At 42.7% G+C, this 25034-nt stretch overlaps 1 protein-coding gene across 2 annotated transcripts in view; it reads left to right on the top strand.

Moving 5' to 3' along the window:
- Positions 1–8078: 8078 nt before the first annotated feature.
- Positions 8079–25034, top strand: part of LOC149459675 (aldo-keto reductase family 1 member C1-like) — a 36843-nt gene continuing 19887 nt past the window's right edge. Inside the window, exons 1-3 of one of the 2 annotated variants that reach the window (XM_089680634.1) lie at positions 8079–8256; positions 10852–10953; positions 16664–16831. In XM_089680634.1, coding sequence (XP_089536760.1) covers positions 8170–8256; positions 10852–10953; positions 16664–16831 — 357 coding nt within the window. In that variant the 5' untranslated portion in view covers positions 8079–8169. The remainder of the gene's footprint in view (positions 8257–10851; positions 10954–16663; positions 16832–25034) is intronic. The other variant, XM_089680635.1, reaches the window with a different exon arrangement.

Below are 25034 nucleotides of genomic sequence, written 5' to 3'. Positions count from 1 at the left end.
CCCCTCTTCTCTTTTTTTTCTTTTTCTCTCCTCTTATTTCTCTTCTCTTTCTTTCTTTCCATTTCTGTTAGTTTTTTTGGGTGATAGTTGACAGTTGCCTTTAATTGCAGTTAGAATTTCATTACCGTCATTGTAACCTATGTGCCATTGATAGCCCCTGCGTGGGTGTACCTTCTGCCTTGTTGAAGTTAGAGCACTGTTTTTCTTTTATTATTATGTTTTTTATCTTATCGGTGCAATTGATAGCCCCTGTGGGGGCATGTTTTGTCGCCTCTGTTTTATACTGCTTAAAACTAATAAAAACTATTGAAATACAAATATGCTGGATTTTTTTCTGCCATAATTTGTACATACATTTATGCGTATATAATTTTGAGTGTACATGCATTCTACTGGCCAGGATAGTAATTTACTCCAGCCAATGAAATACATTTATGCTCATACGCGCGTGTTTATGTGCATTTACATACATTTGCACATAAAAGTGTGTAAATTATGCTCATAAGCTTCTCTCTGAAAGCACCTTTGGTGTGTATTTTTACAGCTCGCCCCCAGCCCCCCAAAACACTTACCTGCATCCATTCTTGACAAAGCTTTGTGCCCTTCTGCTGCAACTCCTCATCTTGTATTCACTGGAGGCTCTGATGAAAGTGGAAGACCTTGTCCCCTGCTGCTTTCAGTCAAATACAGTAAGGAGTGAGCAGCGGGCGAGGTCGATCTGCACTGTGTATGTCTTTGGATGCAGAGGTCTAACTAGAACCTTCATGGTCCTGGTGTAAAAAAACATGAAAGGCCCTACTGACCCTGTCCTGGGGCCCTTCCCACTGATTCCAGGACCCTTTACACCCATTGCAGGGCCTTTCACATATTCTGCAGCAGGACCCCTTCAGTGGTCCTGGAACCTTCAGGGCCCCAGTGCAAAAAACCATGAAAGGCCCCACTGACCCCATTTTGCGGCCCTTCCCACTGATCCAGGACCCTTTACACCCATTGGGGGGCCCTTTCACGTGTTCTACAGCAGGATCCCTTCCTGCATAGTTGCCAACCTTTCCCAAAAATATCAGGGACACCTTTTTTTTAGCTATGTGTTTTGTCAGCCTTTTTAGGTGGAGAATATACCAACACCTTCAGGCTGACAATACGCATATAGGCAGCCTCTCGGTGGGTGGGCCTTAACAGTGAGAGACTACATATATGCGTACTAAAATGTCAACAAAGGTGCCCGAGAGCATGCACCCTGCGAAATCAAGCATAGTTTACAGTGGGTAATGGAAAGCTCCCGATTGCTGCTTGCAATTGGAAGCTTTCCGATCATATGACCTCTCTAACAGCCAATCACAGTGGCCACATGACCCTATAGAGCTGCTCCCAGCGCCACAGCCTACAAACACTACCAGCCCTCCTGGCTTCTCGGAAGATCTTCTGAAACAAGGATAAAGGACTGAGCCCAGTGCTGAACTTAGAAAGCCTGCTACGTGTGGCAGTCTTTCCCCTTGCAGATCCCAGAGAGTGATTCTATCCTCTTGCTCCCTGCTGCTCCAGGTCTTGATCCCACTCATGTCTCACTGCTGAATGTATCCTCCTGAGCCAGCCCGAGCCCACTGCAATAATAAACAAACAGAGGGCGCACTGGCCTAGTGCGGATTGTTTTGTGCTGTTTTCATGAGATAAACATATACTTTTATCCATTTTGTGAGTATAATACTTACCTTTTTATTCATTAGAGCCATTTTAAAGGATAATACACTAGGTCAGTGCGCCCTCTGTTTGTTTATTATTGCAGTGCCTCTAGACTCCCCCAGTCTTGTGAGGGCAGCAAGGTGAGTGCATCCCATGAAGGCCAAGATCTGACTGCAGTCCACTTATAGTTTTTTGAGCCTACTCTCCAAGCACAGGAGTATTTAAGTTTTTCCAGTTCTTTGTCCAGCCCAAGCCCAGCCTGGAGACTGGCCCCTCACAGACCTGGGGGACACCTCCCAGGCACCAACAGTCTCCTCAGCACTCCATCTTAAACCCAACTCCATTTTGTGCCTGATTTTCCCATATTTATGGGCCAGTCCACCACTTCACCAGGGCCTCCAAACCTGGGATTGGCCGGACTCCCATGAACATGGGGATTAGGTCTCCACCCCTTCCTGCTTACCGACTTCTGGAAGGTTCCATGGTCCTCCAAAGTCAGGAAGAGGTGATAGAGCCACAACCCATCATCCAGCTGACCTGCAATAACATGACCTCAATCACAGACTCACACTTTTTCCATGAGTGATGATTACCACAATGATTTTACCTATAATTAACTGCACTATTCTAGTAGCACACTAGAGGGTGCAACACCGGGCTGGGAGCTACAATGGGCTGGGTGCTACACTAGGTTGGCTCCTTCCCTGTTTCCCAGGCTGTCCTCTCCCAGTGGACGGTGAGGTTGAGAGATCCTCCCTTTCAGCTCCTCTGCCTGTAGGTAGGCCCCTCTCCTGGACAGCCTCCCAGGCTCCATACTCCATCCTGCTCAGTCCATTTTGACCCGAACTCTCCTGCTGCTGAACAGCCTCAGTCATTCTTAAGGACTGTCCTGACCCCATGCCAAGCCTCCTGCCTGGGGATTGGTCAGGATCCCTTGAAAGTGCAGACCAACCACTCCTCACGTCCACCCACTGAATTCTTGTCAAGGTCCTACCTTTTCCCAGAGGTTATGCTGCTCCATGTGCTGGCATCCATCTTGGGTTTCTGCAGAGCATGGTGGGAGTCTTTTATGCCTTCAGGCCTCTGGGGTCCATCCCCCAGAGGGGTGTGGTTGATCACATATAAGCCTGTTGTCCGCACGTGCTCTTTGCATTCATGTCTTGTATGTTCGTGTTGCAACAAGCTCTGTTTCTACTCTCGTGGCTCTCCTGGAAACTGACTTGGATTTTGACTAGACTATTCTCTGCGTTATCCATTTATCTGACCTCCCGTTGCTGAACCCGGCTTGTGACCTGTTATTCTTGTCTACCGTTCTGTACTGTCTGTCCCGTTGTTATCGACCCGGCCTGCCCGACTACGCTATTGTCTTATCTGGTTCCTACCAGCTACACGCCATTGGCGGCGGCCATTACCACAGCTAGGGTGTCTCGGGGGCTGTGACCTGGTCCCTGGCTGTGTCAAGTCCATCCCCACCATCAGGGGCCCTGGTGAAGGGCAGCCTGGGACTTAGACTCCACGCCCTGAGGGACTCCGGTCTGTGGGTGGTGGTTGTCGTCAGTCGGTGCGTGACCCTGCCATTAGGCCTGCCTGTCCATTCCACAGCTCCTGCCCTGACAATTCTAGACTTCTGAAAGTCTCCAGATCAGGGGGAAGTTCCAGAGAGTTGATTTGCAGAGCCTCTCAACCCTGACTGAAATTTAACACCTTCTGACTATTTCTCCATGCTGCTAATCAGTCTCTAACTAAACAATATTCATCTAGCTCCCCCTAGCTATCTAGGTGGGTGTTACATAGAAATTCTAATATAGAACTGCGTACCCCCTTAAGAGCAACTTTTTAAGACACATGCGCATGAAAGTTTATGCAAGTACCAAACTAGTTAATGGTGTGATGCACAAGCTTCATACACTAAACTATTAACTTCCCTTACCTTTTGACTGAATCAAATCCACCATTAACAAAACACCGTCAATAGTATATTTACCAGTCCAAGAGGGAGAAAACATGGAAAATTCATGGTTAGGCGTTACATACACTTTAATCTTAATTATTTGTGAAAACTATGACATCTAGAGAAAATCCATACTGTCACAGAGGCAGAATCCACACTCAGTGTTCCTTAAACCCAATACCCAATGAACCTTGAATCCAGGATCCCCGTGCTGAGGGGTTCAGTTAGCCTGATACTTGGAAACATCAGCATTAGGATTACTTGTGATAGTTTCAGGTTCTATACCCTTTACCTTGACAATTTGAAGTGTCCCACTCCATTTTCATCCTCCATAATTTTGATAAATAATTCACAAATTAAAAAAAATCAGAACACTAGGACCCTTTCTAATTGCTGCATGTTCAGACCTATAAATATCAGATTGATTTTGGATGGGTCAGGCCTATTAATGACCATGAGGCCATTAGTATGTAAAGTTTGACCTTTGAGCATGATGTTCAGGTCTGTAGAATATTGGAATGTTAAATATTAAACACCCATTCCTATTCATGTCAAAAGTCCTAGACATTTGTATTTGTGTAAGATAGGCTTTAGCCACATAATGGTGACACATCTCTTTTCAAGATATGGTACATACAACGGTCTCCACCATTATTGTGAATTTTCTGTGTATCATTGTGGATTTGACACACATTACATCATCTGGTTATTTTGTGATATTAATTTTGTTGTTTTAATGAGAAGTAGAGGATGTGTACACATTAAAGGAAACACTATCCCTAAACACATTTTTTTTAATGTATTACCTTACGCACTTACAATATATATTCCAGTACTGGAGTAAAGGTTACACCATTGTACAGCAGTATCCTAACAATTACACATGAAAAAAAAATTTAAAAAGGGGATGAAAAAAACTTTAAAATAAACTGTGTGAAAATACTCCATAAATTGTGTGTACATTCATCAAAGTGCTCTTTGCTCTGATATGTAACCTCTGCAGATCTAACACTGAGAAGGTGGAAGTCCTCTGCTCCCTCAGTTCCCAATTTTCCCCCAAAGAAGACCATCAAGAAAAGATGTGGTAATGTACATATAGTCGAAGTCTGCAAATCTGGAAGGAAGACCAGGTGAAAATGAATGCTCTGTCAGCAGTGACAGTACGCTGCTGGAGGGCTTCGTGCTGATCACTTTAACCAGTAATCGGTAACACGTTATCATGTGATCGCTATGATTGGTCATAGCAATCACAGGATAACAATGTAAACAACCTGTTATAAATGGGGTTCCATTTGTAGCACTACCCCTAAGGCGCTGCTGGATTTTGGGTCCCCCTTTGCACAGCCAGGCATCACCCTGGTTACTTTTGATAAATACTACACTATATACATAAGCAAAGGGTGCAGCGCTGGGAGATCATAAATAATGTATAAAACATAAATAAATAAATAAAGTGCTTAAATTACTTAGAAACAAGTGTCTCAGTGTGTATATATTATTATAAAACTGTAAATCACACACTTAAGGTGCAAAACACAATAAAGTGCAAAAGGTAAAGTTCACACATATGTAATCCTGTCACTGAGTCGTGACTAATTAGTAACAATTGTGAGTGCCCAGTCCACAAAATCCTAGTGGGTTGAGTGCTGAGAAGATCATAAAGATCTCTATTTTGAATTCAGAAAATGGTGATATCCAAGCTGATAAAAGACTGCGTACTCACCAGATGCGCATGTAAGAGATAACCCCTCTTAAGGTTTAAATCCAGGATTCCCTCTGTAGTGTGGTCTGGTCTGTCCCCATGCTCAGCTCATTCAGTAATTAGGCATGGCTCTTAAATGTGACTCTGTGGGTGATGGGATGCTCACAAAGAGCCCCAGAAAAAAAAGGAGGCCCAATAGCGTAATACTGCTTGAAAATACTGATTTATTCAATCATGAGAGTAAAAAACAGTTACTGACCAGATAATCCAAGATGGCCGCTGGGACCCACGTGGTGGCGGCGGCGGCGTGACGTCACTGCACTGTAGCTCCTCACTGATGCGTTTTGTGCAACCGCACGTATTCATAGGGGGTAAGCATAGGGGTAATGTATTCACTGGCGTTTGAAACACTGATAAAATCTACTGCTGAACGCAAGTTTTCTGCATTCAAAAAAATGACTGTAAACACAACTGCCTGTAAATGACTGTAAACAACGATGTGTACATGGACACATAGGACAACATTAGGGAGAGTTCAGGGGCTGCTGAAAAGAATGCAGAAAAGCTCCTAAAAGTGAGTTTATCAGCTGCAGTGTACATGAACCCTTAGGCTACGTTCACACTAGCATTGTGTGCTGGCGGCAGAGAGGCGTTTGGGAAGCATTTTTACCACTTCCCAAACGCCTCTGCCAATTCTGCACATTGCAGCACATGGTGCTGTTCTAACGGGAGCGTTTGCATCGCGTTGCATCGCGGCAAAACGGACGCCTCTGGTCGAGTCAGGAGGTGTTGAAGCCCCCTATTCTAGTCCATGGTGCCGCCCTGCAAACACCCGGCTGGCGTTTGCGGTGCGGTTGCGACGCGGTTGCGGGGTGTTTGTGGAGCGGTAACACCATTCAAACTGCATTATAGGCATTTGTGGGGTGTTTTTAACGCTTGGCAAATGCCTAGCAACCGTCGCTAAACCGCGCATGCGGCGTTTGCGGAGTGTTTGCCGAGTGTTAAAAAACGCTCCGCAAACGCCGGACCAACGCTTGCCAAACGCTATAGGGGCGTTTGGCAAGCGTTGGTAAAACAGCCAAGTATGAACGAGCCCTAAATGTGCATAAACGCTGGCATGTGCATGTAAATGCATTCCAATGGACAGAACAAATTAGAATTCTGGTCAGTAGAATGCATTTACGCTTAAATGCCACACGCGTATAAACATTTATTCATATTTTAACATTAGAGGCATTTTTTTCTGCCAAATTCTCAAACTAGTGTGCATGAGGCCATAATGGGAATCTATTATGTTTTTTCAATGAGTGGGTAATTTGAATATTATTGCAGTGTTTATCTGAAAATCATTTCTAATAGGACCTTTGGTATGTTACAATATATTTTTTTCTTGGGTTTAGATAAACTTTAATTTAAAATTTGAAAATGTTTGGACCTAAGGGTCCTTTCACACGGGCATTCTGTTTTTCAGTAATCAGTTCAGTAATGTTTTTTCAAGGAAAAAGCAGATCAGTTCACATCCGTTTTTAATCTGTTTTTCATCAGTTTACATCCGTTTTTTATCTGTTTTTCATCAGTTTACATCCGTCTTTCATCTGTTTTTCATCAGTTCACATCCGTCTTTCATCTGTTTTTCATCAGTTCTTATCCGTCTTTCATCTGTTTTTCATCAGTTCACATCTGTCTTTCATCTGTTTTTCATCAGTTTACATCCGTCTTTCATCTGTTTTTCATCAGTTCACATCCGTCTTTCATCTGTTTTTCATCAGTTCACATCCGTCTTTCATGTTTTTCATCAGTTCACATCCGTCTTTCATCTGTTTTTCATCAGTTCACATCCGTCTTTCATCTGTTTTTCATCAGTTCTTATCCGTCTTTCATCTGTTTTTCATCAGTTCACATCTGTCTTTCATCTGTTTTTCATCAGTTTACATCCGTCTTTCATCTGTTTTTCATCAGTTCACATCCGTCTTTCATCTGTTTTTCATCAGTTCACATCCGTCTTTCATGTTTTTCATCAGTTCACATCCGTCTTTCATCTGTTTTTCATCAGTTCACATCTGTCTTTCATCTGTTTTTCATCAGTTCACATCCGTCTTTCATCTGTTTTTCATCAGTTCACATCCGTCTTTCATCTGTTTTTCATCAGTTCACATCCGTCTTTCATCTGTTTTTCATCAGTTTACATCCGTTTTTTACATCCTTTACCAATGCAAAAATGGACCGTATGTCTGTTTACATCCGTTCTTCTTTTACGGAAGAAAAATAGGGTTTTCCTCAATTAAAAAAATGGATGTTAATGGATGCGGACATTAACGGATGTAGAAACACATGGGTGTCCCTTTTTTCATCCATAAATGGACAGTTGAAAAAAGCACATACGGAACCCCCTTACTAGGCAAAGAAAAACAGATGAAAAGGTCAGAAACAAAGCATGATGTAACTTTACAGGTTGCATTGTAATTCCACTGTAAATTTGATATAGCTAGAGTCATTGTGACACTGCAGAAAGAAATGTCCCCTCTGGATGTCACAGGTGTTATTGCTACATTGTTTGTGATTGGCTGCTACCACGTTCTCTCTATCTGCACTATGTTAAGGCTAGACCACAAAGAAAATGTGAATGCTTAACCCTGTGCTGGCAGTCATCTTATTATGAACAAGCTGAAATTGATGTGCTGCAAATGAGGCGTTTGCCAACAAGTGGTTAAACACTCTGTAGCATGTGCAGGTTACAGACTGACCAGGAGGAGTGGTTAGAGATAGAATAAAGTCACTAACATAAGTAGCAAGGCAGTCAGTGTGCAACCTGCAAAATAAGAAGTGGACACAGACAATGGCCCTCAAACCAGACTCCTATGTGGTCCTGAACGATGGCCACAAGATGCCGGTGATCGGGTTCGGTACCTATGCCCCAGAACAGGTAAGATGCATACTTAGATTTCTTTTTTTATCAAACCAAAGTTATTAAAAATAAAACATAACAGTAAGGCTAAGTTTACACTTAGTGGGTTGGAAAAAGAGGCATTTGAACCGGAGTTAGACATGTGTTTCATTTTATTATGATTTGATTTTGGGCGAAAATGTCTTTTTTAGAGATTCAGAGGTATATGAATCTCCAAATGGGCACAGTAATGAATGCCCATGAATCCGAAAAAAAAAAATTATAAGGAAATTAACAAATGCATTTGTTTAATTGAGGTGTTGTCAGATGATGTGATAGGAGTTTGGGCCCACGGGGAAATAAATTCAATTTACAAATGTGTTTGATAATTTGGATTCATCTCCGGTTCACATATATGCGGCCGTGTGGGCCGCGTTTTGCGCGGGCATGAGAGCCCATTCATTTGAATGGACTCCCGTGCCCTGACACGCAGGGAAGAAGTCCCTGCACTTCTTTGGAAAAAGCAGCCCGCATGGGAACCTCGGTTCCCAGTACAGTTACGTTTTCCAGTGCGGGCGGCGTGCCATTAGAATTAATGGCACCTGCCCGCGGGTCCGCATTTCTTTGTGCGGGTTGTGTGGCTGCATGGATTTTCATGCGAATCCGCAGCGGCACCACTCGCACAGATGTGAACCTAGGGTCAGATAACAAATGGATCTTTAGTTGATATGGATCCACATGACGCCAGTCAATATTGTCCAATCAGCTCATGCCATTTCTCTTGGTGGGTTGGATAATATATATATTGAATATATGCAACTTTCCTGAAAAAGTACATTTTTCAAATCCACCCATACCAACAAATATATGAAATAAATGATACAAAACGAATTCCGAAAACGAATTGGTTCAACATAACGAATGTTCTTCAATGAACGAATACATCCAAAACAAAATGATAATTTTCAGTGTGCACATGTCTAACTGTAGTTTTACCACCCCTGACCTCCCAGCTGCAAGTTGACAAGGCTACCAGCCTGCAAGTTGACAAGGCAACCAACCCACTGCTGCAGTGTGGTGAAAATGATACCTTGTGTTGCACCAAATACAACCCATTCAAGAGTGTGGGACCCCCCTGCGACTGCCAGCCAAGCATTTGGCTTGGTATTCCCATTCTAAATACCCATTCAGCAGAAAAAAAAAACGGAATTCCAAAAGTGGCAGTATCATGTTCTAAATGTCTGACAGCTCCAGCTTAATCGCTGTCTGAAAAGTGTTTTTCAGAGACCAAGACCTTTGACAGAATTCAAATACATATCAGCACAGTGGTGTAGTTTCAGAGGTTAATCATTAGTGAACATACATCTGCAGGGCAGTTGCTAAGGAATGTATCAAACATTACAGGAAACAAGGTGTTGTTCACACTTGTTTTGTTGTGGCAATGGGTACTAAATTGCACACTTTATTGCAATGCACAAAAATATACTGCTCTTTTAAAAATGCACAAAGGCACCACTAAATGACAAGTATGACAAAGCTATTTTGGGCATACTTCTCTTATCAGTCACAGGAGTGCACTTAGTGTTGCACTCGGCTGACGTCACAGAGCCAGTCCAGACTCTGCAGGGATCCTAAAGATAATGTGTTGATGTGCCCAGATGCCTGACTTGTTGCTGAGAGCCTTAGCCAGTCGATCACAGCCCCTCCACAGCATGGGGCTCCAAGGAGTGCTGGAGGAGCAGAGCAGAGAGTGGTGACTGACAATCACCACTTTTTGCTGAGAGTGGACCCAAGAACTGCAAAATATATTCCCATGGGCAACAAATTTAAACGGCTAAAAATCAAATCTTTGTGGCTTACGGCCAAAGTTAAAAAAGCTATAGATAATAAGAAAAGAGCTTTTATTAAATATAAAAATGAAGGAATGCTATCATCGTTTAAACATTACAAAGAATATAACAGAACATGCAAAAAGGAAATAGAGGCCGCAAACATTGAAAATGAATGCCAGATTGCAAAAGATAGCAGGACAAACCCCCAAACATTCTTGAAATATATTGATAGTAAAAACCTCAGGTCTGAGCATGTAGGCCCTTTACAAAATAATCTAGAGTGGGTGACCGGGAACAAAGAGAAGGCAAATTTATTAAATACCATCTTTAGCTCTGTATATACAAAGAAGTATGGGGGAGATCTTGTCCATAATGGGCATGGCATTGACACAGCTCCAGATGATCCACATTGCTCACAATTGATATCATCCAGAAATATTTAGACAGAATAAAGGTGAATAAAGCACCTGGGCCAGATGGCATACACCCACGGGTCCTTAAAGAATTGAGCTCTGTCATTTCAAAGCCATTGTTTCTAATTTTTTGGGACTCTTTAATGACTGGCATGGTACCACTGGATTGGTGTAAGGCCAATGTGGTGCTTATATTTTTAAAGGGGTCAAAGTCTTTACCAACATATTATAGACCTGTTAGTTTATCTTCTATAGTTGGGAAGATACTGGAGAGTTTAATAAAAGTCCACATAGATGAGTTCTTGCTGGAAAAAAATATTTTAATCAACAGACAGCATGGATTCATGAAAGACAGAAGTTGTTAAACAAATATGATTTCTTTTTATGAGGAGGTGAGCAAAACCTTGGACAGAGGGGTTGCGGTGGACGTCGTATACTTGGATTTTGCAAAAGTGTTCGACACAGTTCCCCACACACGGCTAATGTGTAAGGTAAAGTCTACAGGCTTAGAAAAATCTGTATGTAAATGGATAGAAAACTGGCTAAAAGATCGCATTCAGAGAGTAGTGGTTAAAGCGGAGTTCCAGCTGCAAAAAAAAAAAAAAAGTCAGCAGCTACAAAAATTTCAGCTGCTGACTTTTAAAATACAGTCACTTACCTGTCCCTCGGTCCAGCGTGTCCTCACCAACGCTGGTTTCACCGGCCGTCTTCTCTCCCCGGCATATTCAGTGTGGGCACCCGGCTGTGACAGCTTGCGGAACTTCCCTTTTTGGGTGGAACTCCACTTTAATGATTCATACTCTGAATGGTCTAGGGTTGTCAGTGGTGTACCCCAAGATTCAGTGTTGGGACCCTTACTTTTTATTATATTTATAAACTATATAGGGTCTGGGATTAAAAATACCATTTCAGTCTTTGCAGATGACACCAAGCTTTGGAGTGGAAAAACGTCCTTGCAGGACCTCTACAATTTACAAGCCAACCTCAATGCACTGTTTAATTGGCAAATATGTGGCAAATGAGGTTTAATGTTGATAAATGTAAAGTTATGCACTTGGGGGCTAAGAATATGCATGCATCATACATACTAGGGCAGGGGTGGGCAACTGTGGCCCTCCAGCTGTTGGTGAACTACAAGTCCCATCATGCCTCTGCCTTTGGGAGTCATGCTTGTAACTGTCAGTTTTGCAATGCATCATGGGACTTGTAGTTCTACAACAGCTGGAGGGCCACAGTTGCCCACCCTGTACTAGGGGGAGTACAACTGGGGGAAGCAATGGTGGAGAAGGATCTGGGAGTTCTGGTAGATCATAAGCAATGCCAAGCTACGGTTTCTAAAGCAAGCAAAATCCAATCTTGGATTAAAAGAGGTATAGACTCCAGAGAGAGAGATATCATATTACCCCGGTACAAATCATTAGTAATACCTCATCTGGAATATGCAGTTCAATTTTGGGCACCAATTCACAAAAAGAACACTGGGGAACTGGAAAATGTACAAAGAAGGGCAACCAAACTGATTAGGCATGGCGGCTCTCAGCTATGAGGAAAGATTAGAGGAACTGAATTTATTCTCTCTTGAGAAGAGGAGATTAAGGGGGCATATGATCAACATGTATAAATACATCATTTTGTTCATACGGTGAACTCAGTGTAGAGTTAGTCACCTTGAGGTCATCCCAGAGGACAAGGGGGCACTCTTTACGTCTGGAGGAAAAGAAATGTAATCTTCAAATATGGAAAGGTTTCTTTAAAGTAAGAGCTGTGAAAATGTGAAAAGACTCCCTCAAGAGTTGGTTCTGACCAGCTCAGTGGATTGCTTTAAAAAGGCCTGGATTCTTTCTTAGATACACAGAATATAACTGGATACTAACATTTATAGGTAAAGTTGATCCAGGGAATATCCGATTGCCTCTCGAGTGATCAGGAAGGAATTTTTTCCCCTGCAGGAGCAAACTGCATCATGCTTTGCTTCCTCTGGATCAACTGTGGGTGTAGGATTATAACTTTTTTTTTTAGACTTGAACTGGATGGAATTTTGTCTTTGTCTTTTTTTTAGCCAGACTAACTATGTAACTAAGCAATCAGCAGTTTTTGATTGCTCAGTTCTCAATTTAGAGTTGGTGGGGGACAGCTGCAACATCAGATCAATTCTGCAGCCAGCTAGGTGACTTTGTATGTTATTTTAATTTCCCACACTTCTCTTTTAATGGTTAATGGCACCCCCATGCACCTTGCTAATGCGTGAGTGTTCATGCAGACAAAACAAATTATACCACAGTACCATGTTTTTTGGTGCAAAATGATTTTTAAAATGGTGCAGGCACCATTTCTCACGTTTCTCGCACATAGGAAGTCTGGAAAATTTTAGACTGCCTTAAACACAACACAATGAAATGTGCAAAAAAGTGTGCGCTTGGATGAACCCCTGTGGTGTAAACAGAGCCTCAAAAAACACAGCTTGTCTTTGACAGGTGCCTCGCTTGCAGCACACTGAAGTCATTGGGATGCCAGCAAATGAGTTGTTACATTTCTTAGTGGCAAAGAGCATTCACTGCCAGTGGAGTCCGACTGTAGCCTGATTCTCCAAATTCCAACATTTTTGCAACAGTCTTGTAATGTTATTCTACTATGAATATCCAGAATTGAACTGATGGGTCGATATATTAAAACTAGGCTTTCACTATGAGGGCATGTTCACACTATCCAACGTGCACATATACAAAGCATTTTCATTTGTGCATCACAGTGCACAGTTGCATATGTTGCAAATACAATTGTATTGCAACGCACACCTTTCAGTGAGATACAGGGCATTATAAATTTTTGTTCCAGGTAAATATGTAAAGGAACGTATCCTAATCAGTATTTTAAACCCTCCATGACTGGAAGAAATTTGGCCATATTTTGCATTTTGAAGATAACTTTGTAACCACTGTGCATTAAGGCTGGTTTTAACTGTTGCACTGCGGTAACCGGCACATTGCTGTGCACATTACTGCAATTGGGAAAACATGCATTATGTTTGTTGAAGTGCTATGGTGTCATTCATTCTTAATGGTACCTCAATGAGCCTTACCATGCATTGTGATGCACTGCAATGCACTTCAGTGCAATGCAGTGTTCTGCATTACAAAAAAACAGTGAATGCAACTTTTTTTAGTGCATTTTGGTGTGTTAGGCATCCCTTTCAAATAATGCACAACACATGTGTGCACTGAGATAGTGTGAATCCAACTTGAAAAAGGGGTTGGATTTTTTTCCATTCTTACGACAAAAGAGGGCTGGTTGTGGAACTGGTTTGTGTTTCTCCAGTTTCACCTTTGCTTTTGACGTTGCAGCTTCACATTTTTGACTTAAATAAACTGAAATCAAGTCCAAAGGCAACATAGAGCAAAACTGGGGCAAAAATTCCAAAAGGCAATCCAGTGAGTTTTCTGATGTTAAACTGGTAAATCTCTGACCAATCAGTGTTCCAAAACCATGAATTATATTGTTTGCTTGGTGATGTAGAGCAGTGTTTCTCAACCTTTTTTCAGTCAATTATAGATAATCTCAAGGCACCCCAATCTAAAATGTAAAAAACTATTCTACACACATAGAGTACGTACAACGTTAGAGGTGATTTATTCTTCCAAAGCAAACTAGACCTTTGCACATGGGTACCGACTAGTATTCCAGTGTGTCTCTCTCATTTTCTCTCCTTCAGTTTGCTAATGTGACCCCAATGCTGACAGAGAGGGGCAGGGGAGGGCCAAACAAGGATGATGTGCATGCACCCAACGTCCTCCTTATCAACTGATGATGTCATTGGTTGTTAGGATGCTGGCAGGTAGAAGGTCATAAAAGTGTACAATGAAAACATGTGTCTTTGTGTACTAAAAGGCAGGATTGATCCACCTGTTGGCTTGTATACAATTTTTGGGCATTTTGCCAAGGCACCCCTGAAGAAGCCTGAAGGCACCCCAGGGTGCCTGGGCACCCTTGTTGAGAAAGGCTGATGTAGAGCATCATATACATTGTCAGTGTGTCTTGTACCTGGATAACTGTGCAAAGTACAATTTATTACTAAGTGCACTTCTTTTATTTTGAACACTAATATATTTTACATTAAAGCTCAACTGGCTTCAACCAGCTTAGTGCCTCATGCACGCAGGACATGTTTACAGCTGCTTTTAGGGGCATCTGCCATTTTTCTTTCCTTCCTCTAAACGCCCCTCCATGTTAGCCTATGTGTCCATGCACACATAGGCTTTTAGCAGCATTTAGTGGCAGGAGCATTTAGAGGCTTTTAGAGGCAGGAAAAAAAAAACACTGCCAGTGTGTCCAGTAGCAGCAGAGTTTGGGAAGAAAAAAACGCTTGAAGCTACTGAAAGCTGCTAGATGCTTCTAAAAGCTGCTAAACACGCCTAAATGTTAGTGTTTGAACATTAATTAATTTCAATGACCATAATAAATTATTTATTCTGGCCAATGAAATGAATTACCGTCCAGGAGCTTGACACCTGTAAAAGCTCCTAAAAACTTTAAACACTTTTACAAGCGTCAGGCGTTTTTACTGCAAAAATGCTGTTGGCTTCTAGGAGAGTTAAATAAACATCCTGTGTGCATGATGCCTAAGGATGTCTCATGTTTTTTTTCCTGCCTCTAAATGCCCCTCCATGTTAGCCTATGCGTCTATACACACTGACTTTTAGCAGCGTTTAGTGGCAGGAGCTTTTAGAGACTTTTAGAGACAGGAACCCCCCCCCCACTGCCAGTGCGTCCAGGAGTAACAGAATTTGGGTGGAAAAAAAACACTTGAAGCTACTAAAAGCTGCTAAACTCGCCTAAACGCTAGTGCTTGAGCATTAATTAATTTCAATGATCAGAATAAATTGTTTATTCTGGTCAATGAAATTACTTAATGCCCAATAGCTTGATGCCTGTTAAAGCTTTAGATACTTTTACAAACGTGGGCATTTTTACTGCAAAAACAATGCTGGCTTCTAGGAGAGTTAAATAAATGTCCTATGTGCACAAGCCTAAAATGGATCTTCACCCTCTGCAGCATGATCCCTCCTCTCCACCCCTCCTCCAGTTTTGTGCATTAAAAAAGTATTTTTTTTTTTTTTTAATCTACCCTTCTATTTAAAGAAATTGTCCAGCTCTGCCCCCCTTGCACATCATTTGCCTAGGCATATGATGTACAGGATCCTCCCTTTGCCTCCTGGGATATGCATATCAAATATCCCAAGAGGCAAAGCCTTCCTTTCAGTAAAGATGGAAGGGGTGTCATCAAGAGGTGTGCCAACTGAACCTGGAACAGCTGTCAGCCTCTCGATGACGTCACAGCAAAACATGGTGGCATGGAACTGAGTGCTGCCAGTAGAGTAGAGGATCTCAGTTGGACAGTGCTGAATTCACTAATTGGGTAAGTATCTGAAATTAGCTAAACACAAAACCAGGTAAGCAGGGGTTGGTAAAGAAATACCATGGGGGAAGGGTGGAAATCTGTTTTAATACATTTCAGGTACACAAAACAAAAGATTTATGAAGTCCCACAGTTCATCTTATTTAAAAAGCAGCCACATCCTAAGTATAAAAGTCTATGCCCTGCCATTATTTAGCTGATTTAAACTGAAAAGTTTTGGAATGGGGTGCCAACACACCTCAATGGTCAAAAACACATATGTGACCCCTTATTTTTCATGCAGCACACCACAAAGCATGGCTTGTGTAACAATGCACCACCCAAACTGACATGCCTTAACATGGTCTGCGGTAATGTGTATTGAAAATGGGAGGCCTCACATGTGATATTTGTGCCTGCAAAGACTCTAGCTTTGCTGCATTCATGCTGGCAGTGCCATTTATTGTGCCAATTAATTATGTGGCCAGAAAATGAGCATTTTTGCACGTGGCTAAATGCGTGACAAACAAGCTGAAATGCATAGTAAAAAATGTGCCAAGCTCTGCTTTGAAAAAGATGCAGGAGCTTCTTTTCCGGATCTTCTGTGCATAGGGCAGCCCATTCAAATGAATAGGCTGTCCTATGCTGTCGCATGAAAAACGTGCAAAAAACCTTATTTGTGAAATGTGAAGTGTGAATGCGGTCTAAGAGCTTCTGGGGGCATTATGACATATTCTGCTTTAAAAGAAAAACAATCTCTTCACAATTTACCATCCTTTTTGCTTTTTTGTCTGGTTTTCTTTTTCCAGTACACGAAAGAGCAGGCAGGGGAAGCTACAAAAGTGGCCATCGATGTTGGCTATCGTCATATTGACTGCGCTTTCTTGTATGGCAATGAAGTGGAAGTTGGCCGGGCTATCAATGCAAAGATTGCTGATGGAACAGTGAAGAGAGAGGACATTTTCTACACTGGAAAGGTAACTAGACTTTTCTATAAAATTGTATTTTTTTAAACCCAAAGCTTCACTTTCAGCCACCATTTTGAACAGCCTAAACTTCTATTCTACAACTAAATGTAAAGAAACAACAATAGAAAAAACTTTCCAGAAATAAATGATTAGAATGTTAATTTTCCTACATAAAAAACACAGGTGTGCTAAAATTAAAGTCCTACATAAATCAAACCTCACATGTAGTTTTCCCTTTCTGGGGTTTATGTGACATGCACTGTTTATTTTATTTTTGTTTGTGTGTATTTGTATACTCTTTTGGCACTTGTGTGTATGTAAACAAGAATGTATGTAAACCCTAAGGTCCTGTTCAGATATTGGGTTGCAGGAATGGGTATTCCTGCTTGTGATCCTAAAAGTGCAATTTACACGTTTTTTCACATGTTGCACATAGGACAGTCCATTCACTTCAATGGACTACCCTATGTGTGTTTGCTCCTGCTCCTGTTTGGGCAACAAACTTAGTGTGATTTTTGAATATGCATTTTGCTGAGATTGCCTTGTGATTCTGTTGAGTGACAATCGAGGAAAAATTTTGCAGTGTTTGGGGTACAATTAAAACTCCAAATCACTTTATGCAGAGGATGGCAACCTGTTGATCAGGGTCTATTGGTTGATCGCTGCCAGGTGATGGGTAGGAAGTGATCTTGTTCTTGCCGACCCTCAATTGGCAGAGCTGTGCAGGAATACAGTGAGCTCCTGGGAAGCTGTCAAAGCCAATAGCATTCCCTGCCCCATAAAATGTCCTTTGCTTATGTGTGGCTGCGGAGCAGGAAATGTCTCTGTCGCCTATGACAGCTTTCAGGCGGGATAGCTCGGGCAGGTTCAGGCTTTTGTCTGAATGCGCAGAGCTCATCCTTGGAGTGTACTGTGCTGATCCTCAATGGCACTCCTAGGATGCACAGGTGCCTATGTGCATCCTAGGCACCTGTGGATGACATCATGTGGGATAGAGGAGGGCTAATTGGGATCAACACACTAGAACACGTAGATCTGCCATAGCAGCTTAACTGTACTGTTCTGCATCCTACCTACTACTGACCTCTGTACATTGCCTTACCTACTACTGACCTCTGTACACTGCCCTACCAACTACTGATCTCTGTACACTGCCTTACCTACTACTGACCTCTGTACACTGCCTTACCAACTACTGACCTCTGTACACTGCCTTACCTACTACTGACCTCTGTACATTGCCCTGCCTACTGCTGACCTGTGTACACTGCCTTACCTACTACTGACCTCTGTACACTGCCTTACCTACTACTGACCTCTGTACACTGCCTTACCTACTACTGACCTCTGTACACTGCCTTACCTACTACTGACCTCTGTACACTGCCTTACCTACTACTGACCTCTGTACATTGCCTTACCTACTACTGACCTCTGTACATTGCCTTACCTACTACTGACCTCTGTACACTGCCCTACATACTACTGAGCTCTGTACATTGCCCTACATACTACTGACCTCTGTACACTGCCCTACATACTACTGACCTCTGTACACTGCCCTACATACTACTGACCTCTGTACACTGCCTTACCTACTACTGACCTCTGTACAGTGCTCTACATACTACTGAGCTCTGTACATTGCCTTGCCTACTGCTGACCTCTGTACACTGCTTTACCTTCTATGGACCTCTGTACACTGCTCTACATCCTACTGACCTCTGTACACTGCCATACCTACTACTGACCTCTGTACATTGCCCTACATACTACTGACCTCTGTACATTGCCCTGCCTACTGCTGACCTCTGTACACTGCCTTACCTTCTATGGACCTCTGTACACTGCCTTACCTACTACTGACCTCTGTACATTTCCCTACCTACTATGGACCTCTGTACATTGCCCTACCTACTACGGACCTCTGTACACTGCCTTGCATACTACTGAGCTCTGTACACTGCCCTACCTACTGCTGACCTCTGTACCCTGCCCTACACACTACCGACGTCTATACAATGCCCTACATCCTACTGACCTCTGTATACTGCCCTATACACTACCAATGTCTGTACCCTGCCCTACATGCTACCGACGTCTGTACACTGCCCTACATGCTACCGACCTCTGAACACTGCCCTACACACTACTGACCTCTGTATACTGCCCTACACGTTACCGACGTCTGTACAGTGCCCTACACACTACCAACCTCTGTACACTGCCCTACATACTACCAACCTCTGTACACTGCCCTACATACTACTGACCTCTGTACACTGCCCTACACACTACCGACCTCTGTACAGTGCCCTACATACTACTGACCTCTGTACACTGCCATACATACTACTGACCTCTGTACAGTGCTCTACACACTACTGACCTCTGCGCACTGCGCTACATACTACTGACCTCTGTACACTGCCCTACATTCTACTGACCTCTGTACACTGCCCTACACAATACTGACCTCTGTATACTGCCCTACATACTACTGACCTCTGTACACTGCCCTACACAATACTGACCTCTGTACACTGCCCTACATTCTACTGACCTCTGTACACTGCCCTACCTATTACTGACCTCTGTACACTGATCTACCTTCTACTGACCTCTGTACACTGATCTACCTTCTACTGACCTTTACTGACTCCTGAACAATGCCCTACATACTACTTACACTGGCAAGAACTCAGAGCAGACAGCCAGGCTAGCATTGAGGCCTATTCCATGTTGTCCAGGTAGATCTCCACCTCTCAAAAGATTGCCTATAAAGAACCAGCAAACACAAATGCTCCTGCGCTTGGGGATGGACTCGATGCAGGCTACAACCACATTAAGTATGTCCTGGAACATGCACACCTTGCTGCCCTCAAATGGACCGGGGAAATCCAAATATACTGAATGAGGAAAGACAAAACAGAGGGCGCACAGGCCTAGTGCATTACCATCAAAAATGTTTAATAAAAAATAAAATAGGTGTTGTACTCACAAACGACAATATAGTCAAGGCACATCATAAAGAACAGCTGGGTCAACACCGCGCTGAGTAACAGTCCGCAATAGGGAGTTTAGACATCCAAAAGGCTGACGCGTTTCGAGGACTTGGCTCTGAGGAAGAGGCAAGTCCACGAAAACGCGTCAGCCTTTTGAATTTGTCAAACGCCAGTGTAAAGGAATAGTAATGGTAAAAAAAAGACACCTGTGGATTTAACTAATCATCTTTTTTTATAATTCTCCTTTAAGGGGACGAGCCGGGGGGGGGGGGGATTTGTCCTATGCCTACATACTTTTGCTAATAAGTGTACCTCGTTCCCATCTCAAAAAGTTGGGAGGTGTGATAAACAGTGTTTTTACCCTTCTTCCTCCCTTTTTCCCCCATCTTGGTTTTGCTGTTCTCTGTAGCAATACCCCCGCAAGGACTGCTGAATTTAGCTGATTCTTCTCTAAAACCATGCAGAGGCCGCCAGTCACTCAAGCAACAATCCAATCACTCTGGTTCCAGTAATCAGGGGTTGTCTTTTTAAGTTTTATTGCTTGAAGAACATTTAACCACTTGCCAACTGCGCTATAGCTGGACGTCAGCTACAGCGCGGTTGTCCAGTCCTGGGAAGGTGTCATATGACATCCTCTCAGAACGCACCCCCCTGCGCGCCCCCAGTGATCTCCGTAATCACTGTGTCCTGTGGACACAGCTGATCACGTGATTTGGTAAAAGGCCAATCACAGCGGCCTTTTACCACATGATCAGCCGTGTCCAATGACAAGGCAGATCACTGGTAAATGCAGTTGCCAGGTATCGGCTGCACTTTCCTCACGCTGTCACAGCATGAGGAAAGTACTGCCGACAACCGTCAATTGTCAGAGGATAGATTGGCACCAATCATCAGGGCACTGATCATCAGTGCCCTAATGATCAGTGCCCAGCAGTGCCAGCCACGAGTGCCACCCACCTGTGCCCACTAGTCACACCCACCTGTGCCCAGCAGTGCCACTCACAAGTGCCCAGCAGTGCCGCCCACAAGTGCCCATTAGTTTCCATCAGTGCCACCCACCTGTGCCCATCAGTGCCTAGTAGTGCCATCCAGCTGTGCCTATCAGTGCCCCCATCAGCCCAGCAGTGCCACCCATCAGTGCCCATCAGTGCCACCAGTCAGTGCCCAGCATTGCCGCCAGTCAGTGCCACCCATCAGTGCCGCCCATCAATGCCACCTTTCAGTTCCCATCATTGTTGCATATCAGTGCCGCCTCATCAGTGTCAGCTTATCAGTGTCGCCTATCAGTGCCCATCAGTGCTGCCTATCAGTGCAGCCTCATCAACACACATCAGTGAAGGAGAAAAATTACCTGTTTGCAAAATTTTATAATAGAAACAAAGAAAAACTTTTTTTTTCTTGCTCATTTTTTGTGTATAGCCCAAAAAATAAAACACCCAGTGGCGATTAAATACCATCAAAAAAAACTTCTATTTGTGTGAAAAAAATTATAAAAATGTACTGTGGGTATAGTGCTGCATGACTGCGCAATTGTTATTCAAAGTGTGACAGCGCTGAAAGCTGAAAATTGGCCTTGGCAGGAAGGGGGTATAAGTGCCCGGTAGGCAAGTGGTTAACAGGAAATGGATTGGGGCCTTGAATATTCCAAAATGATTAGCAAACAGTAGTTAGAGGACAATCTTCTCCCAAAGTAAATGTACTGAAAAGTCTCTTCCTTCACAGTTGAAGACCATGGTGTAAATCATTCTGGAATTGGTTTACCATGCTCCAACTGCTGGTACCCAGTTCAATCTTCAAAACACTATCCAGTCACAGGGGTCACTTCTAGGGTCTTTACTCACAAGTCCCAAGGGCAGCGGCCTCTTTCCAGCTTCCTTTGGACACCACTCAGTGAGGGGACAATCCTTTTTCAGACAAGATCCCTTGAAGAAAGTTTGTAGTCAGATCCAGGCTGCTTCTAGATCCCAGCACTGCAGCTCCTAGAACCTTGCAGAACAGTAACCAAATCCTTAAGCTGCCTAAGGGTCTACAGCCCTCCATTATGCTAGGAAGTGTCCTTTCTGGGGAAAGAATCTCTCCAGGGCTCCAGACTATTTATTAGCTTCCCAGCCATTATCTGGACTCAAATAACAAAATTAAGTAAAATGGTATAACTGTAGAAAGCGTCAGCAATAAAGGGCTATTTGTACAGTCCACTAACTCACTAATAAGCAGTGTGGCTCTAGTACCAGAAGTACTGTAGAACTATATTCTAAACAGGGAAAAGGACCTGAAAAATGAGGTACTCTAGTAGATCCAAGTAGTTTGACTTTAAAAAATATTTTATTGAAACACTATGCAGTAAAAAGTAATCGAACAATGTATGCCAGATAGCACGTGCCAATTTTGCAAAAACCTCCAACCAACACCAAAAATGGCAATGATAACATTGTCAGTGATAAAACAGGTAAGTCCAGTCTTTTATTATCACTGACAATGTTGTCATAGCCATTTTAAGTGTTGGGTGGAGGTTTTTGCAAAATTGGCATGTGCTATCTGGCATTCTTTATTTAATTATTTTTTATTGTATACTGTCTCAATAAAATATTTTATAAAGTCAAACTGCTTGCATCTACTGTACTAAACGACCTCTTTTTTCAGGTCCTTTCCCTGTTTACATACACCATCTTGACTCGCCTAACCAGAGATTGGCTGGGCCTTGATCAATATTTAGGCTAGGTATTAGAACTCTCCCTTTCTAAGCTCTAGAAACTTCTAGAGACAGGGGGAAGCAATCAAACACCCAGTCTATGAAACCCTGAACAGACCAGATCAAACAATCACTGCTGAAAGAGTAAAAAAAAAAGAAATCTACATAGTAGCCTAACTGGGAGGTCACTACATCTCCTTTAGATTCTTTTAGCCATTTCCTGGTCACATGCACTCCCTCCAGTGTTGACTGTATATCATTGCTGTTGATTGGTCCCCAGATATCTGGCCCCCCCATAGGGAATTAAGAATGGTGTATTATGGTACCCCATTTTACTCATATCCATAAAACAGTAAAGAGTATAAAAAAACACCCACATCTTGGAAAGTTCCTTTATTAAAAAAAAGTTTCCTGAAAAAAAAAATCCAATTACAATCACGTCATCATATCTTCATCAATCCGGATGACCTGGCACCCGGTGATGTTACTCACAACATAAATGCAACTCATTTCACAAATAAGAATCCCATCCTGGCTATACTTGGTTGAAGATGTCACCCAGGATCCTGGCCAGGGATAACACCACCACTAAATGACAGATTTCTTGTGGATTTGTGCAGAAGCTGGCAAGGATCTCCAGTTAGACGTGGTAAAGGACAGACATCCACCTGCTGTTTGTATACAAACCAGTCATTAAAGGGTTACATTTCACTTTTCCAAAACTTTACATGTAGCTTTAAGACTTCCCCCAAGTACTCTGTTCAACTAATTAGCATATTTTTTACTGTTTCCCTTTAAGCCAAATTAAAAGACTTTCTTCCTGCTGAACAGTATTTTTATGAATTGGTACATGTCCTTTATGGCTGTGCTTGGCTACACATACCCATTTTTAATAAATGCTTGCAACGTGTCCTTGTAAAAGGCCAGCAAAAGAAAACAAGGTTCAGCTCCCATAGATTTCAAGAGGGTTAGGTGCAGGGGCGGACTCATGGGGTCCCTGGGCAATAGGGGATCATGGGGCCCCTGTGTCCTTGCCCATACTCAAACCACACCCAAAAAAGCCTATGAAAGGTACCAGGGACATCTCATGGGGCCCCCTACTGACCCCCGGCCCTCGGGCAGTGCCCGAGTTCCCAAATGGTCAGTCCGCCCCTGGTTAGGTGTTATGTTTGAGGTGGGTTTCCTGCCTGGTTTTTTGCATATCCAGCAAAACAAACCAATTTGATTTTCTCATTTTAGCATCACTATGATGGAAATAATCTTGGAAACCTTTTGATAGCAACTGCAGGGTCCTCCATCTTCTTTAAATTTGGAAAACCATATTAAGAATACATGTAAAACATCATAGGCCTGCAGTAAAACTAAATACTTAGAACCAGTGGATGCAGGCTGGATAGAGAAAGCATAATAAACAAGAAAGGGACGGCAGAACCACAGCTAGCCTTTAGGTTTGGTTCAAATATGTGTGGTGGTTTTTTCAGTGCGATTTGTAAAAGGGGTCCAGTTTCAATTTTATTTAGTGGTTCAAGTGTGAATTTTTAATGTGTATGATCCTGAAATCGCACCTGAACTGGACTGAAAATCGTAGCTGACTCTTTTTAAAATTGCAAAATCCAGCCCATACATGAGAACTGGCTCCATAGAAAGCTGGTTCTGTTCACATGTCATGTGAATCAGATATGGTTCAAAATGCGGCCAATTCGCATATATGTGAACCGGGGCTGACTGTATATGACTACAACAGTGTGACTGTATGGATCTTTCCATAGGAACCCACAACTGGATTTTTAAAGCTAAATTGAACTTTCACTTTAACCACGTGCCCTCCAGAGGATTTACCCCCCTTCCTGACCAGGACATTTTTTGCGATACGGCGCTGCATTAGTTTAACTGACAATTGCGTGGTCATGCAACGCTGTACATAAATGAAATTTAAGTCCTTTTTTTTCCCACAAATAGAGCTTTCTTTCGGTGGTATTTGATCGCCTCTGCATTTTTTATTTTTTGCGCTATAAACCAAAAAAAAGACACTTTTGAAAAAAAAAATATATATGTTTGACTTTTTGCTATAAGGCATATCCAATAAAAAAAAATTTAAAAAAATGTTAAAAAATCAAATTTCGTCATAAATTTGGGTCAAAATGTATTCTGCTACGTCTTTGCTACAAAAAAACCAAATACATGTAAATTAATTGGTTTACGTGAAAGTGATTGTGTCTACAAATGGTGGTATATATACCAGAATGTTTTTTTTTTATACTAGTAATGGCGGCGATCAGCAACTTAAAGCGGGACTGCGGTGGGCAGTCCGACACTGGGTGGGAACTGACTAACTGCCACTGACATCCCCAGTGACACTAATACAGTGATCATTGCTAATAAAGAGCACTGACACTGTACTAATGAGACTGGGCAGGAAGGGGTTACCTTTTGGGCAATCAAAGGGTTAACTTTGTAATGTGAGTGCTGTTTTACTACAGAGACATGCTACTTTGTATTTCCCTGCTCTACAGAGAAA

This window comes from Staurois parvus, unplaced genomic scaffold (genome assembly GCF_062004578.1).
Source record: "Staurois parvus isolate SC_StPar_1 unplaced genomic scaffold, SC_StPar_1.0 ptg000249l, whole genome shotgun sequence".
Taxonomy (NCBI): Eukaryota; Metazoa; Chordata; class Amphibia; order Anura; family Ranidae; genus Staurois; species Staurois parvus.
The sequence above is the reverse complement of the archived record's forward strand: the minus strand, read 5'-3'. Positions and strand labels throughout refer to the sequence as shown.